The 16,706-nt window shown below is 46.2% G+C and overlaps 1 protein-coding gene across 4 annotated transcripts in view; it reads left to right on the top strand.

Annotated features, from left to right (window-relative positions):
• Positions 1–608: 608 nt before the first annotated feature.
• The window catches only part of RTN4 (reticulon 4), a 64,199-nt gene continuing 48,101 nt past the window's right edge, over positions 609–16,706 (top strand). The window contains exons 1-2 of one of the 4 annotated variants that reach the window (XM_082217318.1): positions 609–1,300; positions 16,240–16,296. In XM_082217318.1, the coding sequence (XP_082073444.1) occupies positions 787–1,300; positions 16,240–16,296 (571 nt within the window). In that variant the 5' untranslated portion in view covers positions 609–786. The remainder of the gene's footprint in view (positions 1,301–16,239; positions 16,297–16,706) is intronic. The other 3 variants (XM_082217319.1, XM_082217320.1, XM_082217321.1) reach the window with 3 other exon arrangements.

The raw sequence follows: 16,706 nt of genomic DNA on the forward strand, positions 1-16,706 counted from the left end.
AGAGAGAAAGCGCCAGCCAACATTCCCCTTCCCAAAAAGCACGAGGTCTTCCCCGGCTCCTCCTCTGAAAGATGCTCGGAAAGGGGAGGGCGAAGCGTGGCTGGAGTCCATTCCAGCCCGGACCCCGCCCTCGCCCGCCGAAGACCGAACTTTCCCCCACTTCAGGACCTCCACTTCCACCTCTCCCCCCCCCGCCTCTCCGCAAAACCAACCACTTTCTTTGCTGCACGATAAGGAGGATCTGCAGTAGCGCAGGGCGCGCGCCTGCCTCTTCATCTTCCTCCCCCCCCACCCTCTAATTGGTAGCGCCCTCCCTTGCCCCCTTCCTCACTGGCCTGTTGGGTTGTCCCGTTCGTTCCAAAGCGCGCCCGGGGGTGGGTGGGAATAGAACGGGGGGGACGGGGGCGGGGACTGAGACTTGGTTCAAGTTCTGCCTGCTCATTGCGCGGAGGCTGCGAGTTGCGCGCGCTTGCTGGCACCTTCTGTGACTCAACAGGGCGTGGAGACGCCGGTGGCGGCGGCGCCCCCTTTTCCCTCCCGAGGCATCGCGCCGGCTCCTCCGGAGGCATTTGCGCAGCCGCCCTCCCTCCCTCCCTTTTTTTTGGGTCCTCCTCCTTTCACTTTCTCCCTCCCTCTTTCTCTGCCCCCTCCCTCTCCGACGGTGCGCGAGGCGAGCTCCAGCCTCCCATCCCTCTCGCTCGCCTCCTTTGCGCCCAAGCAGCAGCAGCAGCCAGTGACTTGCTCCCGTTCCTCATTGTTCTCGCCCCGAAGCCGAAGCAAGGAGCCATGGACGACCCCGACCAGTCCCCCTTGGTCTCTTCCACCGCCACCTCGGGGGGAGCCGGGGGGCAGGACCAGTGGAAGCCTCAGCAGCCCCTTTTCCAGTACCAGTTCGTCGCGGAGGACGACGGCGAGCCTGAGGAAGAGGACGAAGACGACGACGACGAAGTGGACGACGAGCAGCTGGAAGTGAGGGAGAGAAAGCCGGCCGCCCCGGCCTCTGCCGCCCCGCCTCTGGGCGAGAAGCCCCCGGGGCCCCCGCCTGCCCCCCACCAGCCGGCCTGGACCAGCCACCCGGAGGCGCCCTCTTCCACCACCTCCCCTTTCTCTCCATCCGCCTCCGACTTCTCCATGCCTGAGGGGAAGGGCAAGGACCCCCCGCGCAGCGCCCCGCCGCCGCCGCACCGGGAGGAGCCCCGCGCCCCCGCCGTCCCTCCGCGCAGCGCCCCGCTGCCGCCCAAGAGAGACGAGCCCCCCGCCGCCTCAGCGGCCAAGAAGGGCGCCGCCTCAGGCTCGCCTGGTGAGTGCGCGCGCGCGCGCGCGGGGCAGGGGGAAAGCTGAGGAAGACTTGAGGTGGGGGGGGGGCAGGGAAGCTCCGAGGGAGATTCCCCCGAGGGGAGTTCAGGGGTGTGGCCGATGGGCTTTGTGGCGATGGGGGGCCGCGGGAGGAGTTTCCGCGTGGGGGGGTGGGCTCAGACTTATGGGGGGGGTTGAAACTGTGGCAGGAGTGGCCTTACAAGGCTGTGGGGAGAGAGTTTCCTGGGGGGGGAGGGAAGGGAAGGGAAGGGGCAGGCTGGGGAGCCGTGAGGAAAATGGCGGGGAGGTGGGGTGTGAGGCATGTTTCCTTTGGGGTGGAGTGGGGGGGTGTCTGTGGCGGCGATGGCAGCCGTGTCGGGGAGCCAGGAGGGATCGGGGTTTTCTTTGGGGGGGGGAGTTGGAGGACTTGTTGAAACGGAAGGCTTGAGGCAAGAAATTGGGGGGCGGGCAAGGGACGAACCTGGGGGGCCAGGCATTGCAGGTAAAGAAAGGCGGCGGGAGCTCCTCGAGGGAGAAAGTGGGGAAGGGGCTTAGGAGGAAGAGTGGCCGTGGGGAGTTTCGGGGTTCAGGGGGGGTGATCGAGGCGCAGCTGGGAGCCAGGGAAGGAGTGAGTGGATTTATTGGGGAGCCGGGGGTGTCTGATTGTGGGGCGCAATGAGAAGAGGGTCCCGGGGGGGCGGCCGTGGTCAGGAAGAGTGACTGGTTTTTTTGAAGGGAGTGGCCGGTGTGTGTGTGCATGTGTGCGCGCGCCCGCGCTACGGAGACTTCTCCGTTGGCGAAGGTGAATAACTGTCCTAGCCAAAGTGGCCAAAAATGCGAGGGTTCTTTTTCTCGGGTTGTAAGGTGATCTGCTGGAAATGCAGCGAGGTGGATCGGGCTGGCGTGGGGGGTGGGCTCTGCAATGGAGCAGATGGGAGTGGCAGGCGCTTTGTGGGGTACACGTGCGCGTGGACGTAGCAGGTCCGGGAAAGGCTTTGCTGCTAAGCGAGCGCGTTACGCAGGCTCTCTCGCCACTTTCCCCTAAAGAATACTTAGGGGGCCGTAAGCAGCGCTTTGCCATCTGTCATGGGAAGAGCTGAGATCTTCCTTTGTGTCTGGAACCTGTTGTCGACCAGCCTTTTTCCAAAGGCATTTTGCTTGACGGGGCTCCGAATGCCAACACTGGAGAGGAGGAGAGGGGGGAAAAATCTAGGGTGTTACAGGAATAGTTCCAGCGCAGGGAAGAATTCTTGTGTGCTGAGAAGGTGGGTGGGGTAACTGCCATTCCGCCGCCCCCCCCCTCTTTTGACTTTTGGAGACTTTTCAATTTCAGTAGCAAGAAGCTGGTTCAACACCCACCCACCCCCATGTAATTCATGCTCCTCCTCTTTGCTTACTTCCCATTCCTGGTGCCTTGTTCTTTTCTTGATCTAGAAAAGCCCCCCCTTTCATTCAGGATTAAGAAGGGGGTTAAGTAGGGGGGGCAGCCCACCCCCAGTCCTTCCCACTGTCTAGCATAGGCGTTGGAGCTCCGTATCTTTTTGTCTGCAGGCTTACTAAAGCCTCTACATCCAGCCCGTCTATTGTCACAGAGAGCCCGCCTTTTCCTTGCACAGACTGGATCTAGAATAGATGAGTGATGGCTCTGGTCCTCCTTACAGCAGGCAGGATTCAGAATGAGCACCTCCCTTCCTGTATATGGAACCAGCAAACTTGACTCAGCCTCCTGCCACCGCCCAGCATCCTCCGCACCAGACGGGAGCATTATGCAGACTTCTCTCTCTCTCTCTGTCTGCCTCTCTCTCTTTCTCTCTCTCTTCCTTCTTTCAAAGATTTCTGTGCCTTCAAATTCAAGGCGCTTAGCAAAGCCTGTGTACATTGAAATGCAGATATCTGCCCCTTAGAAACATGAAAAGGATTCGGAAAGCATTTGTTCTTAAGTAGAAACAGAGACTAGGGGGAATGATTTGGGCAGGAGAATGTCAGCACCAGATTCACACCATACTTTATGGAGAGTTACTGGGAGGATACAAATGCAAAAATAATATTACGATTCTTAAAAAAAAATTCATTCATTGTGCATTTCATGCTTACATACTACACTCCCTTTGGTGTCATTGATTGTCGTTAATATTACAGAATCAAAATAAAATGTTAAAGAAAAGAGAAGCAGCATAATAAATGCAGCACTAAATTCCCACCAAGTTTCATGCTGTTTTAAGGATTAGAAATAAGCATGAAACAGCGGGAAATCCAAGTACTGTAGTATTTTCCAGTCCCCTTTGTCGTTCTTGGTAGTGCCTTTAATAATGCAGAAGCAAAAATGGATGCTGCAGAAATAGTGCAGTATTAGTTTTTAAAGGCATGTCTGTAGATGCTCACTTTCTGTGTATGAGATGGGTATGCTATGAGACGGGTCTTAAAGCCTCTGGATATTCTCTGACAGCGCTGCATTCAGAATGAACTCTAAAGTAGTTCTTGATAGAAGTATATGATAGGAATCTGGGAACAGATGCTCTTTGCCCTTTAGCCATCCTAGGGGAAAGGTGTAGTGAAAGTAGTTTCTCTACACTTGTGCAATGTATCAAAACATGTTTAGTGAATTTACACCTCACCTTTCTCCCAAGCTGAGAATCAAGGAGGCTTACAAATTTAAAAACATTATAAAATACAAAGCAATGAAAACGAACTAGTTACAAAAATAATTAAATTACATCAGAACATATTTAGCACCAGCAGGGAAAATACAGTTGCCCTAACAAGTAGGCCATTGATCAGCATGTCAATACCTTAGTTTTCAAAGCCCTGTCTGAGCAGGAAGGTCTTAGCTTGCTAGCAGAAGGATGATAAAGTTGGAGCCAGTCTAACCTCTCTTGGGAGGGAATTCCACAATATGGGAGCCACCACTGAAAAGGCTCTCTCTTGTGTCACAGCCAACTGTGCTTCTGAAGTTGATTGGGTTGAGAGAAGGTGCTCACCTGAGGATCCCATTGGGAGGTTCATATAGGAAGATGCAATTGTTCAGGTAGCCTAGGCTGTGTCCAAGATTCCTGGAATTACAAGAAAGAGAATGATGTATTAAAACGCTCTGAAGCTGAATAAGGTACAGTCTCAAAGTAGGGCGAAGAGGAGTGAAAGGAAAGACTTTGGTAGAAAGAACATTGTACAGTGGTGCCCCGCAAGACGAATGCCTCGCAAGACAAAAAACTCGCTAGACGAAAGGTTTTTTCATTCGCAATTTGCCTCGCAAGACGAATTCCCCTATGCGCTTGCTTCGCAAGACGAAAACGTCTTGCGACTTTGTTAAGCCGTTTAAACCGTGCTTCGCAAGAAGAAAAATTCGTTAGACGGCAAAAATTGCGGAACGAATTAATTTCGTCTTGCGGGGCACCACTGTATAAGCATCAGATCAATTACAAACGGACTTGATGTGTTTTAACTACAAACTTGATTCCCACAAATGAGATGCAAATAAAGTGGATTAATAGTTAAGATACCATATTTTTTGCACCATAACACTCACTTTTTCCCTCCTATAAATTAAGGGGAAATGTCTGTGCATGTTATGGAGGAAATGCCTACGGGTGGCATGCCTACGGATTTTCCTTCTCTAAAAACTGTGTGCGTGTTATGGTCGGGTGCCTGTTATAGAGCGAAAAATACAGGTAGTTAAAAATGACAGCAAGAAATCCTTGTCTTGTGTTGCAAACGTTTATATAGTAGGAAGGGGTGTGTGTTTCTGTGGAAGAACTTGGACTTTATAATCTGGCCAGGGTGGGAATTGTCAGAAGAATTCTGTGACTGCTAGTGGTTTTATTATTCCTAAATGAAAAGCGACTTCTGAGAAACAGAATGGTTAGAATTAAATGGAACCAGAAACTTGCCAAAGTCTGGAAGGGAAAAATCATTTGTGGAGCTGCTATCTGATCTCCAGAGAATATTGGGTATTCATCCAAGTATTAACTAGGTGTATTCTCCTTGTTTATGGAATATACAGTTAACCTCACTTTGCTACTCTTATCAATCACATATTTGCTACTGTGCTGTCAATCTCTGGTTGCACATTCCTCCCCTCTTTCCCCCATCAATAACTGGGTGTCTTTCTTCCTAGTATTTCTGTCTTACACTTCCCCTTCATTCTGGAAAATGTTGCTATTTCCCCTTCTCCCCAGATTCAAAACAGGGGGTGTTCCGCTTCCTGCAGTTTCATCATTTCTAGAACCCAGTGATTCTTTCATTTGATCCCACTAAAATGTTGGTCTTGTCATGTGTTGATTAGGTAGGTCTCCCCATTTCTGCAGGTTCTCCTTCCCCCATTTGACAGCAGGTGGGTGTGTCCCATCTGTGCCTTGCCATATGAAACACTACCTGCATGTTGTAAAGTAACCCATCAGGGAGATTACTGTATCAAAAGCTGTCTCTCCCTGATATTCTGGTTTACTACATTCAGAAAGTTTTTTTGCATGTGGGAAATTAAAAGCATATATGTCCCCGCACCAAACACAACTTGCATTCTGAAGTAACACAGGTCCAGATTCTGTCAGCTCCCTTCTGCAAAATGCTTAATTACACAGTAATTCTCTAGTAGCACAGGTATATAGGGGCAGGTTGATTGCGTCATGGCCCTTAAATAATAGTGTTGATACGTTTTGGCATATTTCTGCAGCTACTTTGTGTAGCACTGGAAATACCACTTAACTTTTAATACATCTGTGTATACAGAATTGAATTCTGTTAATTTAGCACAGGGAATTTGGATATGTAATGCAAGCTTTGCTTCCTGTTTGAGACGAGCAAAGAATTTTGAAGCGTTGTTTTCTTTCAGTGGAATGTTGTTTCATACTACAAAAAGGTAAGAGTGCTCTGTGTGTGAATAACCATGCTCGCTTGAAAAGTATTTGGCTGTGTTGGCAATCCACATGTCGAGAGCGATTTTTGAACTTCTCTTCATGCTGATTCATTCAAATGGAGTGTTTGTGTGGGTAGCCGAGGCTTGCTTGTTAATGCAGCACATGGTTGGATTGTCTTGTGGAGGAGGAGTCTAATGCACATGGCTTGACAGCATGGTTCAGGGCTTTGCACTAGCAACCCCAGCGGATGAGTACATTTGAGCTATTCTAGGGCTTGCCGATCAGAAGGTCGGTGGTTCGAATCCCCACGATGGGGTGAGCTCCTGTTGTTCTGTCCCAGCTCCTGTCCACCTAGCAGTTTGAAAGCACGTCAAAGTGCGAGTAGATAAATAGGTACCACTCTGGCGGGAAGGTAAACGGCGTTTCCGTGCGCTGCTCTGGTTCACCATGCTTAGTCATGCTGGCCACATGACCCGGAAGCTGTCTCTGGACAAACGCCGGCTACCTCGGCCTATAGAGCGAGATGAGCACCTCAACCCCAGAGTTGTTCGCGACTGGACCTAACGGTCAGGGGTACCTTTGCCTTTATAGCCTTTGAATTGTTTCTTTGGCTGGAGTTGCTCCACTAAAAGCTGGTGCTGGGATGCTTATAACCCAATGAACAATCACTAAGAACTAATAAAGCTCAAACTCTGAGCATCCTCCATAGTTAACAGGTAACTCTGACTCGCTTCTAATAGTTTGTCCTCCTGCAGCGGATTTTTTACTGTGTTATTAGTAAGAGAGTAAATGTGGACATTTAGCACAGGAATTGCATTCTGTGTTCACTGTGCATATTATTTAAATGCAGGAGTTCAGTTCTAGAGTGTAGATTGTGAAGAGCTTGGCTAAAAACCGGCTTGCTGTGGATATAAATGGAAGTATGCATTTTCTAATTGAGGTGCTTGAAATCCTGCTCAGTCTTTTGACCTTGGCATCTCGCTTCCTAGTGTGTAACCAGATTCTTGTTTATGAAGATGCTGCATCTAGCCATGACCTTAACTTGTCAAAAACAAGCTCATACCCTGCTGTTTGCAAAAATTATGCAGTTTCAGCAAATTTGCATTATTATTATTATTATTTGCCTAATTTTGCAGTTAGTCTTTTGAACAACCTGGGATGTGCTAACAAGCAGTGGAAATAATCGGAAGGGAAGAAGTAGGTTGGTGCTAGGACAGGTTGAGGAGAGTTCATGGCACAGAAGAAGTAGATAGAGTTTTTTTCTCCCTTTTTCATAAATATACAGCTTGTGGAAATCTAGTTGGAAGATACAGGACAGATAATAGAAAGTACTTCATGCAGTGCATAGTTAACTAAGGCTGTCAATGGCCACTAGCCAGGGTGGCTATGCTTTTTCTCTCTGGTTGAAGGTATCAATGCTTTTAGTTGCTGGAAGCCATAGGAGGGCAGAATGGTCTTGTGTTTAGGTTCTGCTTGCCAGTTTCCCGCAGGCATCCAGCTGGCCACAGTGAAAACTCTTGAATCCAGGAGTGCTATCTTCCCCAGCCACTTTGAGTCTTCATCAGATGATGCTGATTGCCTACATGTTCTCAAGTTTGCTTCTGCAGCCTTAAGGACTAGAAACTCATTATTTCAACATGAAAGCTGGGATTCCCAAGATGGGATTCCTCCGCCACATAGCCAGATCTTCTAACAGCACAGTACAATGTTAGAAACTCAGATATATAAGCTAGGTGTCTGTTCGCCAGGGGGTTGGACTAGATGACCCTCGGGATCCCGTCCAATGTAACAGTTCTACGATTTCTATGATCTCAGCTACATTGCTTGATGGTAGCTTGCTCTTACAACAGATCACTTGTCCCAGTATGCAAGAAGGAGAAACACACACACAGTGGAAATGATACTTTCAACTCTGGTCGTCAACTTGGCGCCCTGCCATGTGATGCCCAAAATCTTTCTGATACACTGCATATGGAAGGCTGTAATTTGCCTACGACTCACTTGCATAAAGCAGCGTGCTCAACACGCAAGCAGGTAGACCTTCATTGTGGTATTGGTCGTTAGCATCACATTCTCCCATGCCCTGTTTAGGGAAGCTTTTAATGTTTAATAGGTTATTGTATTTTAGTGTTTTGTTGGAAGCCGCCCAGAGTGGCTGGGGAAGCCCAGCCAGATGGGCGGGGTATAAAGAATAAATTATTATTATTATTAAGCCCTTTTGGAGAGGCAAGCCATTGCCATAGCTGCCTTGCCAATAGGCTTGTCCGGCTCAGAGTCGATGGAGAGGTTGCTGGTTATGGAGGAGCCCAGCTAGACGGGATTGTCTACCACCTCTAGTGTGTGGTCCCCAGTTCTGATGTGTGGAGAGCTGGCGACATCATAACTCAGGATGCTGGTCTTTGTCAGGCTGAACTCCCTGCGGTCTTGGGCAAAATGTTTGAGATGAGTCTTTGTAGAGCTTCCCCAGAGTGCGTTGTCAAAGCTGTGTCATCTGCAAACAACATCTCTTGGATAAGAACCCGCCACAGTTTTGTACTGGCATGGAGTTGTGCTAGGTTGAGCAGACCCTATCAGTCCTTGAATGGAGATACACACTGTCTCCAGTCAAGCTGAAGGCATAGCAGAGCAACAGGGAGAAGAATATGCCAAAGTCATCAAGCTAAACTATGGTTTAGTGTGAAAATGTGCTAGAAAGGAGATTTTGGCTACTTTGCTTCTCTGGTCCTGCTGTGAGCTAAGTCATGGTTTGCCTTGGTGCATCACCAGAACATGAGCTTGTGGTTTGTCTTGGTTACAGCTTGTGTTTGACCTGGAGGGAGACTGGTGGCTTGGCTCTACATTACATGCAAATGATGCTATGTGTACTACAGCTTACATCATCCAGCATGGCTGATTATCTGGGAAGATGGGAGCTGTAGTCTACCACCAACATCTGGAGAGCAGCATTTTGGCTTCCCCACCTCTGGTGGATACATAGAGAATGCACAACTTTAGTTTAGTCTTGGTGGGCTTCGCATGTAAATGCCTTCTTGAATTGTATCACATTTTTCCTTCTGAAATCAAGGACTGCAGTTCCGGTAGGGTTTCACCATAAATCCTATTTCTATTTACAATAATATTAAAGGATAACAACTTTAAAGTTTTGGCAGCAGCTCAAGAGTATGTCACTGGGTATTTGCATCGTTCCCAAATGTTTGCCTGAGAAGGTGTGCTGTTGGAAACATACCTTGAATACCTGTCATCCTCTCCACATACTTTTAGCTCATCTCAGCTTTCATATGCTGTTGGGATGAAGTCACTTTTCTCAGTGAAACAAACCCCTGTTAAACCCTCCCTCGTTTTCCCCCTCTGTACTCCAGAACTTGCTTCTCTCTGCACCACTATAACACACAATTATCCTCCTGGTTTCCCTTCACCCAATTCTCACAACTTTTACTGCCTTCTCCCTCTACCTGTAGTCAACTTACCTTCGAATCTGTTCTTCTCGCCCTTTATCTAAAGCATCTATCCCATTATTTCACATCAAAGACTTTCCAGAGTAGCTTAAAAAGATCAGATGTAAGGCACTCCCCTGCCTTCAGGATTACAATGTGCTTCTCATCCTAGGAGTTGCAGTTGGATCTCTCCCAGTCAGGAGGTTTGTGCCTAGGAGGGTCAGTGCTTAACCCTTCATGTCCCTTCTGGTTCTTCCTAAAGACCATATTTCCACATGTAGCTTCTCCACTGCTGACCTTCAAGTCTCAGTGCTTGGCCTGAAGGGTGGGTGGGAATATGTGCTTATTTGAAAAATAAGAATGCCAAGCAATTATTATTATTATTATTATTATTATTATTATTATTATTATTATTAGTTTCCTCAGCCACTCTGGGTGGTTTCCAACAGGAGATTAAAAACACATCAAAACATCAGTCATTAAAAAACTTCCCTAAGTTTAGAAGACATCCTTCAGATGTCTTCTAAACATCAGGTAGTTGTTTATTCCTTTGACATCACCAGCTCAATATGTACTCAACTTTGAACTTCCACAAGGCTGTCTTGAGTCAATGCATCGATTGGCGTAGAGTCAGACCCTCTCTGCCACCTGCCAATCTTCCCTGCAACATGCTCCTTCCAAAACACATCCTTGTCTTTACACTACCACACATCTCTCCACATGTAAATCTTTCAATTTCTAAAATTTATTCTTTTTCCCTGCATTTGCATGTCTCGCTGTGTTCGCTCTTTCTTGGGGATTCAGCCTTCTCTACTGATTCTCTTTTCTCTCTCATTTTCCCTTCCTTCAGTATATGGTTTTGCTTGCATCCCTCTACAATGCCTTGCTGAGAACACATGGGGCTTTCTCCCCCCCCCAGCTTTTATTCCCCAGCCAGTTCACGCAGGCTGAGAGCCTCAGACAGGTGGGCTAGCCACACTGGCAGCCTGCCTGCAACAGCTTAGCAAAAACTGGCACAGACTTCCAACATGGGCCTCTGAACCCAAGGCGTTGCCCCATCCCTGCCCATACTTCCAATGAGCTTGAGAGAACCTTACATTTTCCCAGGCATAAGTGGGAAACAGTTGCAAACAGTGGGGCCCTGGGAATTCTTCCAGAGTACAGCAAATAAGACAGGGATTGGGCTGTGACTTCTCTTTTGCAAGTCTGGTTGAATGGAGACCTCATGATTGTCAAGAGCTTATGTGTTTTCAGCTTGATAGCTTTGGCAGAGTGTAACTGTTCTGATAACATTGTTTCGGAAGACTTCTGCAAAATGGCTTTTGCCCTTCTCTGTTATTGCACTGGGCGTATTTTCTTGTTTAGAAACGTATGCAGATTTGTTGAAGCAATTTAATATTTCTGAAGGTTATGATTTGAGTTCGAAAGGTTCAAACGCCAGTATGTAGGGAACAGATATTAAATCATTACCTTCTGTTCTCTGCCAAAACAAACTTGATTTTATGAAAGTCTAGTCATTATTGAGGGGGAAAGCCAGTTGTAGCTGTACATACTAATTGTGTATGGCAGCAGGGAATGGAAGCATCTGGGAAGTCAGCGGATGCAACTGTTGTACAAATTTCCATTGTTTATTTCACTGTTGAATTTGCATAATAGTTGTAAGTTCGTAATGGCTTTGTAATAATGCCAGAATGGCTGCAAGTAAGTTTTTGGCGGCCTTGTTTTGATCTGTTTTCTCGTTGTTTTTCATTCCAGTGCTTGTACTAATGCTTTTGTAGTCAAAGCTGGACTAGTATTTAATCCTCTCTGTGGCCAGAGTATCGAGGCTCCTGCTTGCCATATTTTGGTACAGTCCTGTGCACCTGGCAAGCAGAAGCCTCACCTCTCCTGTTATAGTTTTCCAGGAAGCCTCACTTCTCCTGTTGGTGCTTCAGGAAGAGGAGGAGTCAATCCCAGGAAGCTGAGGAGGGTGGTGGTGGTGGTGGGATGTGTGGGGTTGTGTGCCACTGTTGATACTTGATGATCTATCCTAAGTGGCAATCAACTTAAATTCTAGCTCTTATCTTTCTAGGATGGATGATTTCTCTTGGCAAGTCATTTAAGATGGTATTTATACCCTTCTTCTTTTGTAAGCATTTGAAAGCAACTAAATGATAAATGTGAATCTAAAACGTATCCTTAAAGGGATTACTACTTGCATTCCATTTTTAAAAAAGCCTTTGACAATAACTAAATTATATTGATCAATAAATTGGGGCCTGGGGGCAAACAGGGCCCCTTCCCATTAATCCTATCTTCTGGGATACTCTTCTATGACCTCTGAACCCTTCTCTCTCATGTATCAACTTCTTGTGAGTGTGAGGGTTCAGTATTTCAGTCTTGGAGAACCACTGCCAATAGGAGTTAATACACCAGTGTGAGATAGTTATGTTCATATGAGATCACGAGTTAAGATACTTTGAACAGGATTCCTGTTGATTGTGGAATCAAGGGTTTTGAGGTGTGTTCCAGTGCAGCAGAACAAATAATTCCTGTTTGGCCGCCTCATTGACTTTAGTGCTTCCTCTCCTTAAAGGGGGTGTGTCTTCTCTGAAATAGTAAATGGATGCATAACTTCAATATTAGAGTCACATTTCATATTTGTATGCCATTAAGGGACAATTCTTAAGACAGTTTTGCATTTACAACTTTAAATTAGCAAGAAGAATAGATATTAACGGTAGTGTTGTCTTCTGACGATAAGTAGTTAGTTGCTACTTTGCAATTTAATAGCTTGGAAAGGTTTTGATAACATGCACATTTAGAAACGATCCATTAAAAAGGCTGAGATTCCTCTATTGCAGGGGGTGATACTATGATTCTATGTTTAAATAAATAAACATTTCAAATGTCTGATAGTTCTCATCAATACCATTTAATTGTTCTCATTTCAGCCAGCAGATTTTCACGAAGGTCAAATTTTAATGTGGAAATCCATCTCATAACTCATTGTCCAAAGTGATGCTTGTCTAGCTATGCATAAATAATTAAAATGTTCCAAACGGACATTATGGTGCACACTTTCTCAAGCCCTTTTAACAGGTAATAGGGTAGCAGTATAAACTGAAAGCAAAATATGTTGTATCAATCTGCACCACTCTCTGCCTGCATGAGCAGCACTTATAGTCTGCAGCATTAATTTTGTAGTAGTAACCTACAATATAGGGACACAGATGGCGCTGTGGATTAAACCACAGAGCCTAGGACTTGCTGATCAGAAGGTTGGCGGTTCGAATCCCCGTGACGGGGTGAGCTCCCATTGCTCGGTCCCGGCTCCTGCCAACCTAGCAGTTCGAAAGCACGTCAAAGTGCAAGTAGATAAATAGGTACCATTCCTGCGGGAAGGTAAACGGTGTTTCCGTGCGCTGCTCTGGTTCACCAGAAGCGGCTTAGTCATGCTGGCCACATGACCCGGAAGCTGCACGCCGGCTCCCTTGGCCAATATAGTGAGATGACTGCCGCAACCCCAGAGTCGTCGATGACTGGACCTAATGGTCAGGGGTCCCTTTACCTTTACCTTTCACTTACAATATGGAGAAAGCTGTTTTTCAGATGTCATGTAGCAATAAACTTTGCACTCTGCAGCTTCCCACGAAGTTCTTCAGCCATCCTCTTAATAATTCCCTTTACACAATTTTGATAACCCAGGGCTACTTCAGGAGGGAGGCCAGGGTATAAATTCAATAAGTAATAATAATCTATCCCTTTAAATTTACTTGGTGTGGGAAATCAGGCAATGTAAAAACTAAGATGAGATCATCACCCACACCATTTTCTGCATCTCGTGCAAATAAATGCGTGCATTAATAGCGCCTTGGTTTTGCAATGCACATCTTTGTTCTCCTCCGCCGGATCTCTGCTTTGTTGAGTAATCGTACAGAGGCAAGCTAGCATTCCTTAATTCTCAGATGCTTTACTTGGCAACCTGAGCAGTGCAGTAATCTGATCTCTTTGTGCGGCTTAATACTTTCAAGAAATCAAAGACCAAATAAAGATTGGCTCCATTTTAGACTTGATGCTTTGGAAGTAGAAGGACACCATTTAAGTGTATGTTGCAAAGCATCTTTCCCGTTTTGTGTTCTTCAGCAGTTTCAGGGCCAAGAGGGTGTGTGGGTGGTGTGTATGATGTAACTCCACACAACCCTAAGAAAGTTGGGAAATGTTAATAATGGTGTATGTTTGATGTTTTTAGGCCACTGAGCAGGTAAAAAAAACCACCCAGGTTCGCTAACGAGGACAAAGCCATAACAGACTAAAAAAGTGGACTAATAGTAAAACTAAATAGAAATATAATTATTTTATTTTAAAACACAAGAGAGAAAGCAACTGCAGGAAGCAGAGAAAGACCCACTAAATGCAGTGGATGATGATGATAATAATAATAATAATAATAATAATAATAATAATAATAATAATAATATTGTCGCCAGAATAGTGATAATTGGATGGCGTTCTAGAGGAAAGAATTCACCACTGAAAAGTCTTTCTTCCTGCTTGGAATTATGGTACTTATTCGCCAGTAGAGATTGTCTGTATGGCAGCCATGCTATCTAGTATGGACAAAATCGGCAACTTGAATTGGACCCATAAAAATACTGGAAGCCGGGGCAGATCTCTTAAAACAAGTTCTGTTCAGTGTGGCATAACTCTAGGCAGAAGTCTGGCTCCCATATTCTGAAATAACTGAGGCTTCTAATCAGCCTTCTAGAAGGTAGCACAGTATAATGCATTATACTTATGTTGGCTTCCTTGGCCACCCAAGGAATTTTCAGCAAAAACATGTAGGTGGTGTGCACTAAAAAATAGCCATGGTGATGCTTTCTGCAGCTGGCACCTGAAAACAGTCCCTTTGGACATGCACCTGCGAGGTTTGGGAGGCGCAAACAACATCCAGCAGGCTTTATTTATTTATTTATACATTTTTATACCACTTTATAGGGACGCGGGTGGCGCTGCGGGTTAAACCACAGAGCCTAGGACTTGCCGATCAGAAGGTTGGCGGTTCGAATCCCAGTGACGGGGTAAGCTCCTGTTGCTCGGTCCCTGCTCTTGCCAAGCTAGCAGTTTGAAAGCACGTCAAAGTGCAAGTAGATAAATAGGTACCGCTCCGGCAGGAAGGTAAACAGCGTTTCCGTGTGCTGCTCTGGTTCGCCAGAAGTGGCTTAGTCATGCTGGCCACATGACCCGGAAGCTGTATACTGGCTCCCTCGGCCAATAAAGCGAGATGAGCGCCGCAACCCCAGAGTTGGTCACGACTGGACCTAATGGTCAGGGGTCCCTTTACCTTTACGCCACTTTAATATTTTTTAATAAAAATCTCAACACGGTTTACAGCGTATTAAATAAATAAATCAATACAACAATAGCTGGGCAATGATCCTCCAGCCTCATGAGGAGCCTCTTCAGTGGGGCTGATGAGTCTGGGCCTTGCCCCCCAGGCCAGGTGGAAAGGGCTTTGTAGGGAGCAGCCTTTGCACCTCACAGCCGGGCAATGTTCCTCCGGCTTCATGGCAAACACAACACTGTATAGTGCATAATTCAAGCCAGCCATTCCCTATTCTTGATGGTCAGCTGCTATGGTGTGCATTGCTCAGCTTTTGCATCATCTTAGATATGCACTGGCTTGCTCATAATCCTTTAATCGCTTTCCCACCAGGTTCACATGTTGCCTCATTAAGTGAGGCTCTGGCAGAGCTCTTCTGCGGGGCACAGCTGGCGCCCTTTGCATAACGCTTTTTTTTTTGCCTCTTGGATCAGTCAGGAAGGATAGCTAGTAATTATCCTGCCGATACTACGCTCTTGAAATAGTTGATCGCAAGAGGTGAACTGGAGGATGTATAAGACTTGGGCAAGGGCTAATGGTTAAATCAAAGCTCTTTTGCTGTTTGCTTCAGTGGAAATATGTTAGCTCAACCTTGGAGTAAGTGGACATACATGCACTCTTGAGACTGTTATGTCAGTGCACTGATTCTGCCTATGCTATTTCATGATTTTATACAACCTGCTTTGCATTTAAAACCGTCCCAAATATTATATTAAAACATATTTTCCTTATTTCTGCAGTCAATTAGCAATAGCTGTCCCCACCCCCAAGAGATTCAATTCCTTAATGTACTTAACATTCATATGTTTAGGGGGCGAATGTGTGGAGGGGGAAGCGTGCTAAAATTAGGGACTCTTGATCCTCATCTTAGGAGAGTAACCGTGTGAATCACATCTGCTTGTGTGGAATTCTGGGTGGAGTTTTAAGTGACCTGTTAATGACCCACATTAGCAAATAAGTGTAGCGGATGAAACGCCCTGGAATTTTTTGGCTGGTGGATCCTGAGTCAATATTCCTGGGCGTTCCTATTTAGGCTTGCAGCTAAGATTGGGGCAAGTGGCCGGGGGTGGGGGTGGGGGGTGGAATGGGGAGGAGTGTTCCTTAGCAGAAGCTTTTCCACTTTGTGGCAAACAGAGTAATCCTGCATGCGAATTCTCTCGTTTCGTTCTTTTTAAATATGGGTGTAAAATATCTGCTAAAAATATGAATGTTGAATACTCTCTTCTCCCTCTTTCCCTTCTTTGAGCTCATTTTCCGCATTTATTTCTGCTGAGGTCATACTGTATTTGTTTTTCAGATGAGACCCTTTTTGCTCTTCCTGTTGCATCTGACCCTCTGATGCACTCTTCTGCAGGCAAGTTATTTCAGCTAGCCTTTTGCATTAGAGTATGCCTCCACCCCTCCGTGTCCTTTGCGTTTTCCTTTCCCACTAATAGTTTCTAGATGTATTTACTAAAAAAAAGTTGTCGCGGATCCAAGAATACTAAAGTCTTCTAAATTTGTAAAACATGTTTTGTTTGTTTCGAAGTGGCTCAAAATTCAAACTTGGGCAGTTTGTGTTTTGCAGTTAAACTGCAGCTGTCCATGAATTCTTGGAACTTTCCCCTAGGAACACCTTGTAGCTACTATTAACAGAATAACAGGTGTAGTTGCTTTTGCTGATACAGAGTTGGCTCTAATTGGTTACAATTAATGAACTGTTAGCATTAATGCAGTTTACCATAATTGAAATGGCTTCGTCTTTTCACCTGTTGGGTGTATGAT

The sequence above is a fragment of the Podarcis vaucheri genome, assembly GCF_965113315.1.
Source record: "Podarcis vaucheri genome assembly, chromosome: 3".
NCBI classification, from domain to species: Eukaryota; Metazoa; Chordata; class Lepidosauria; order Squamata; family Lacertidae; genus Podarcis; species Podarcis vaucheri.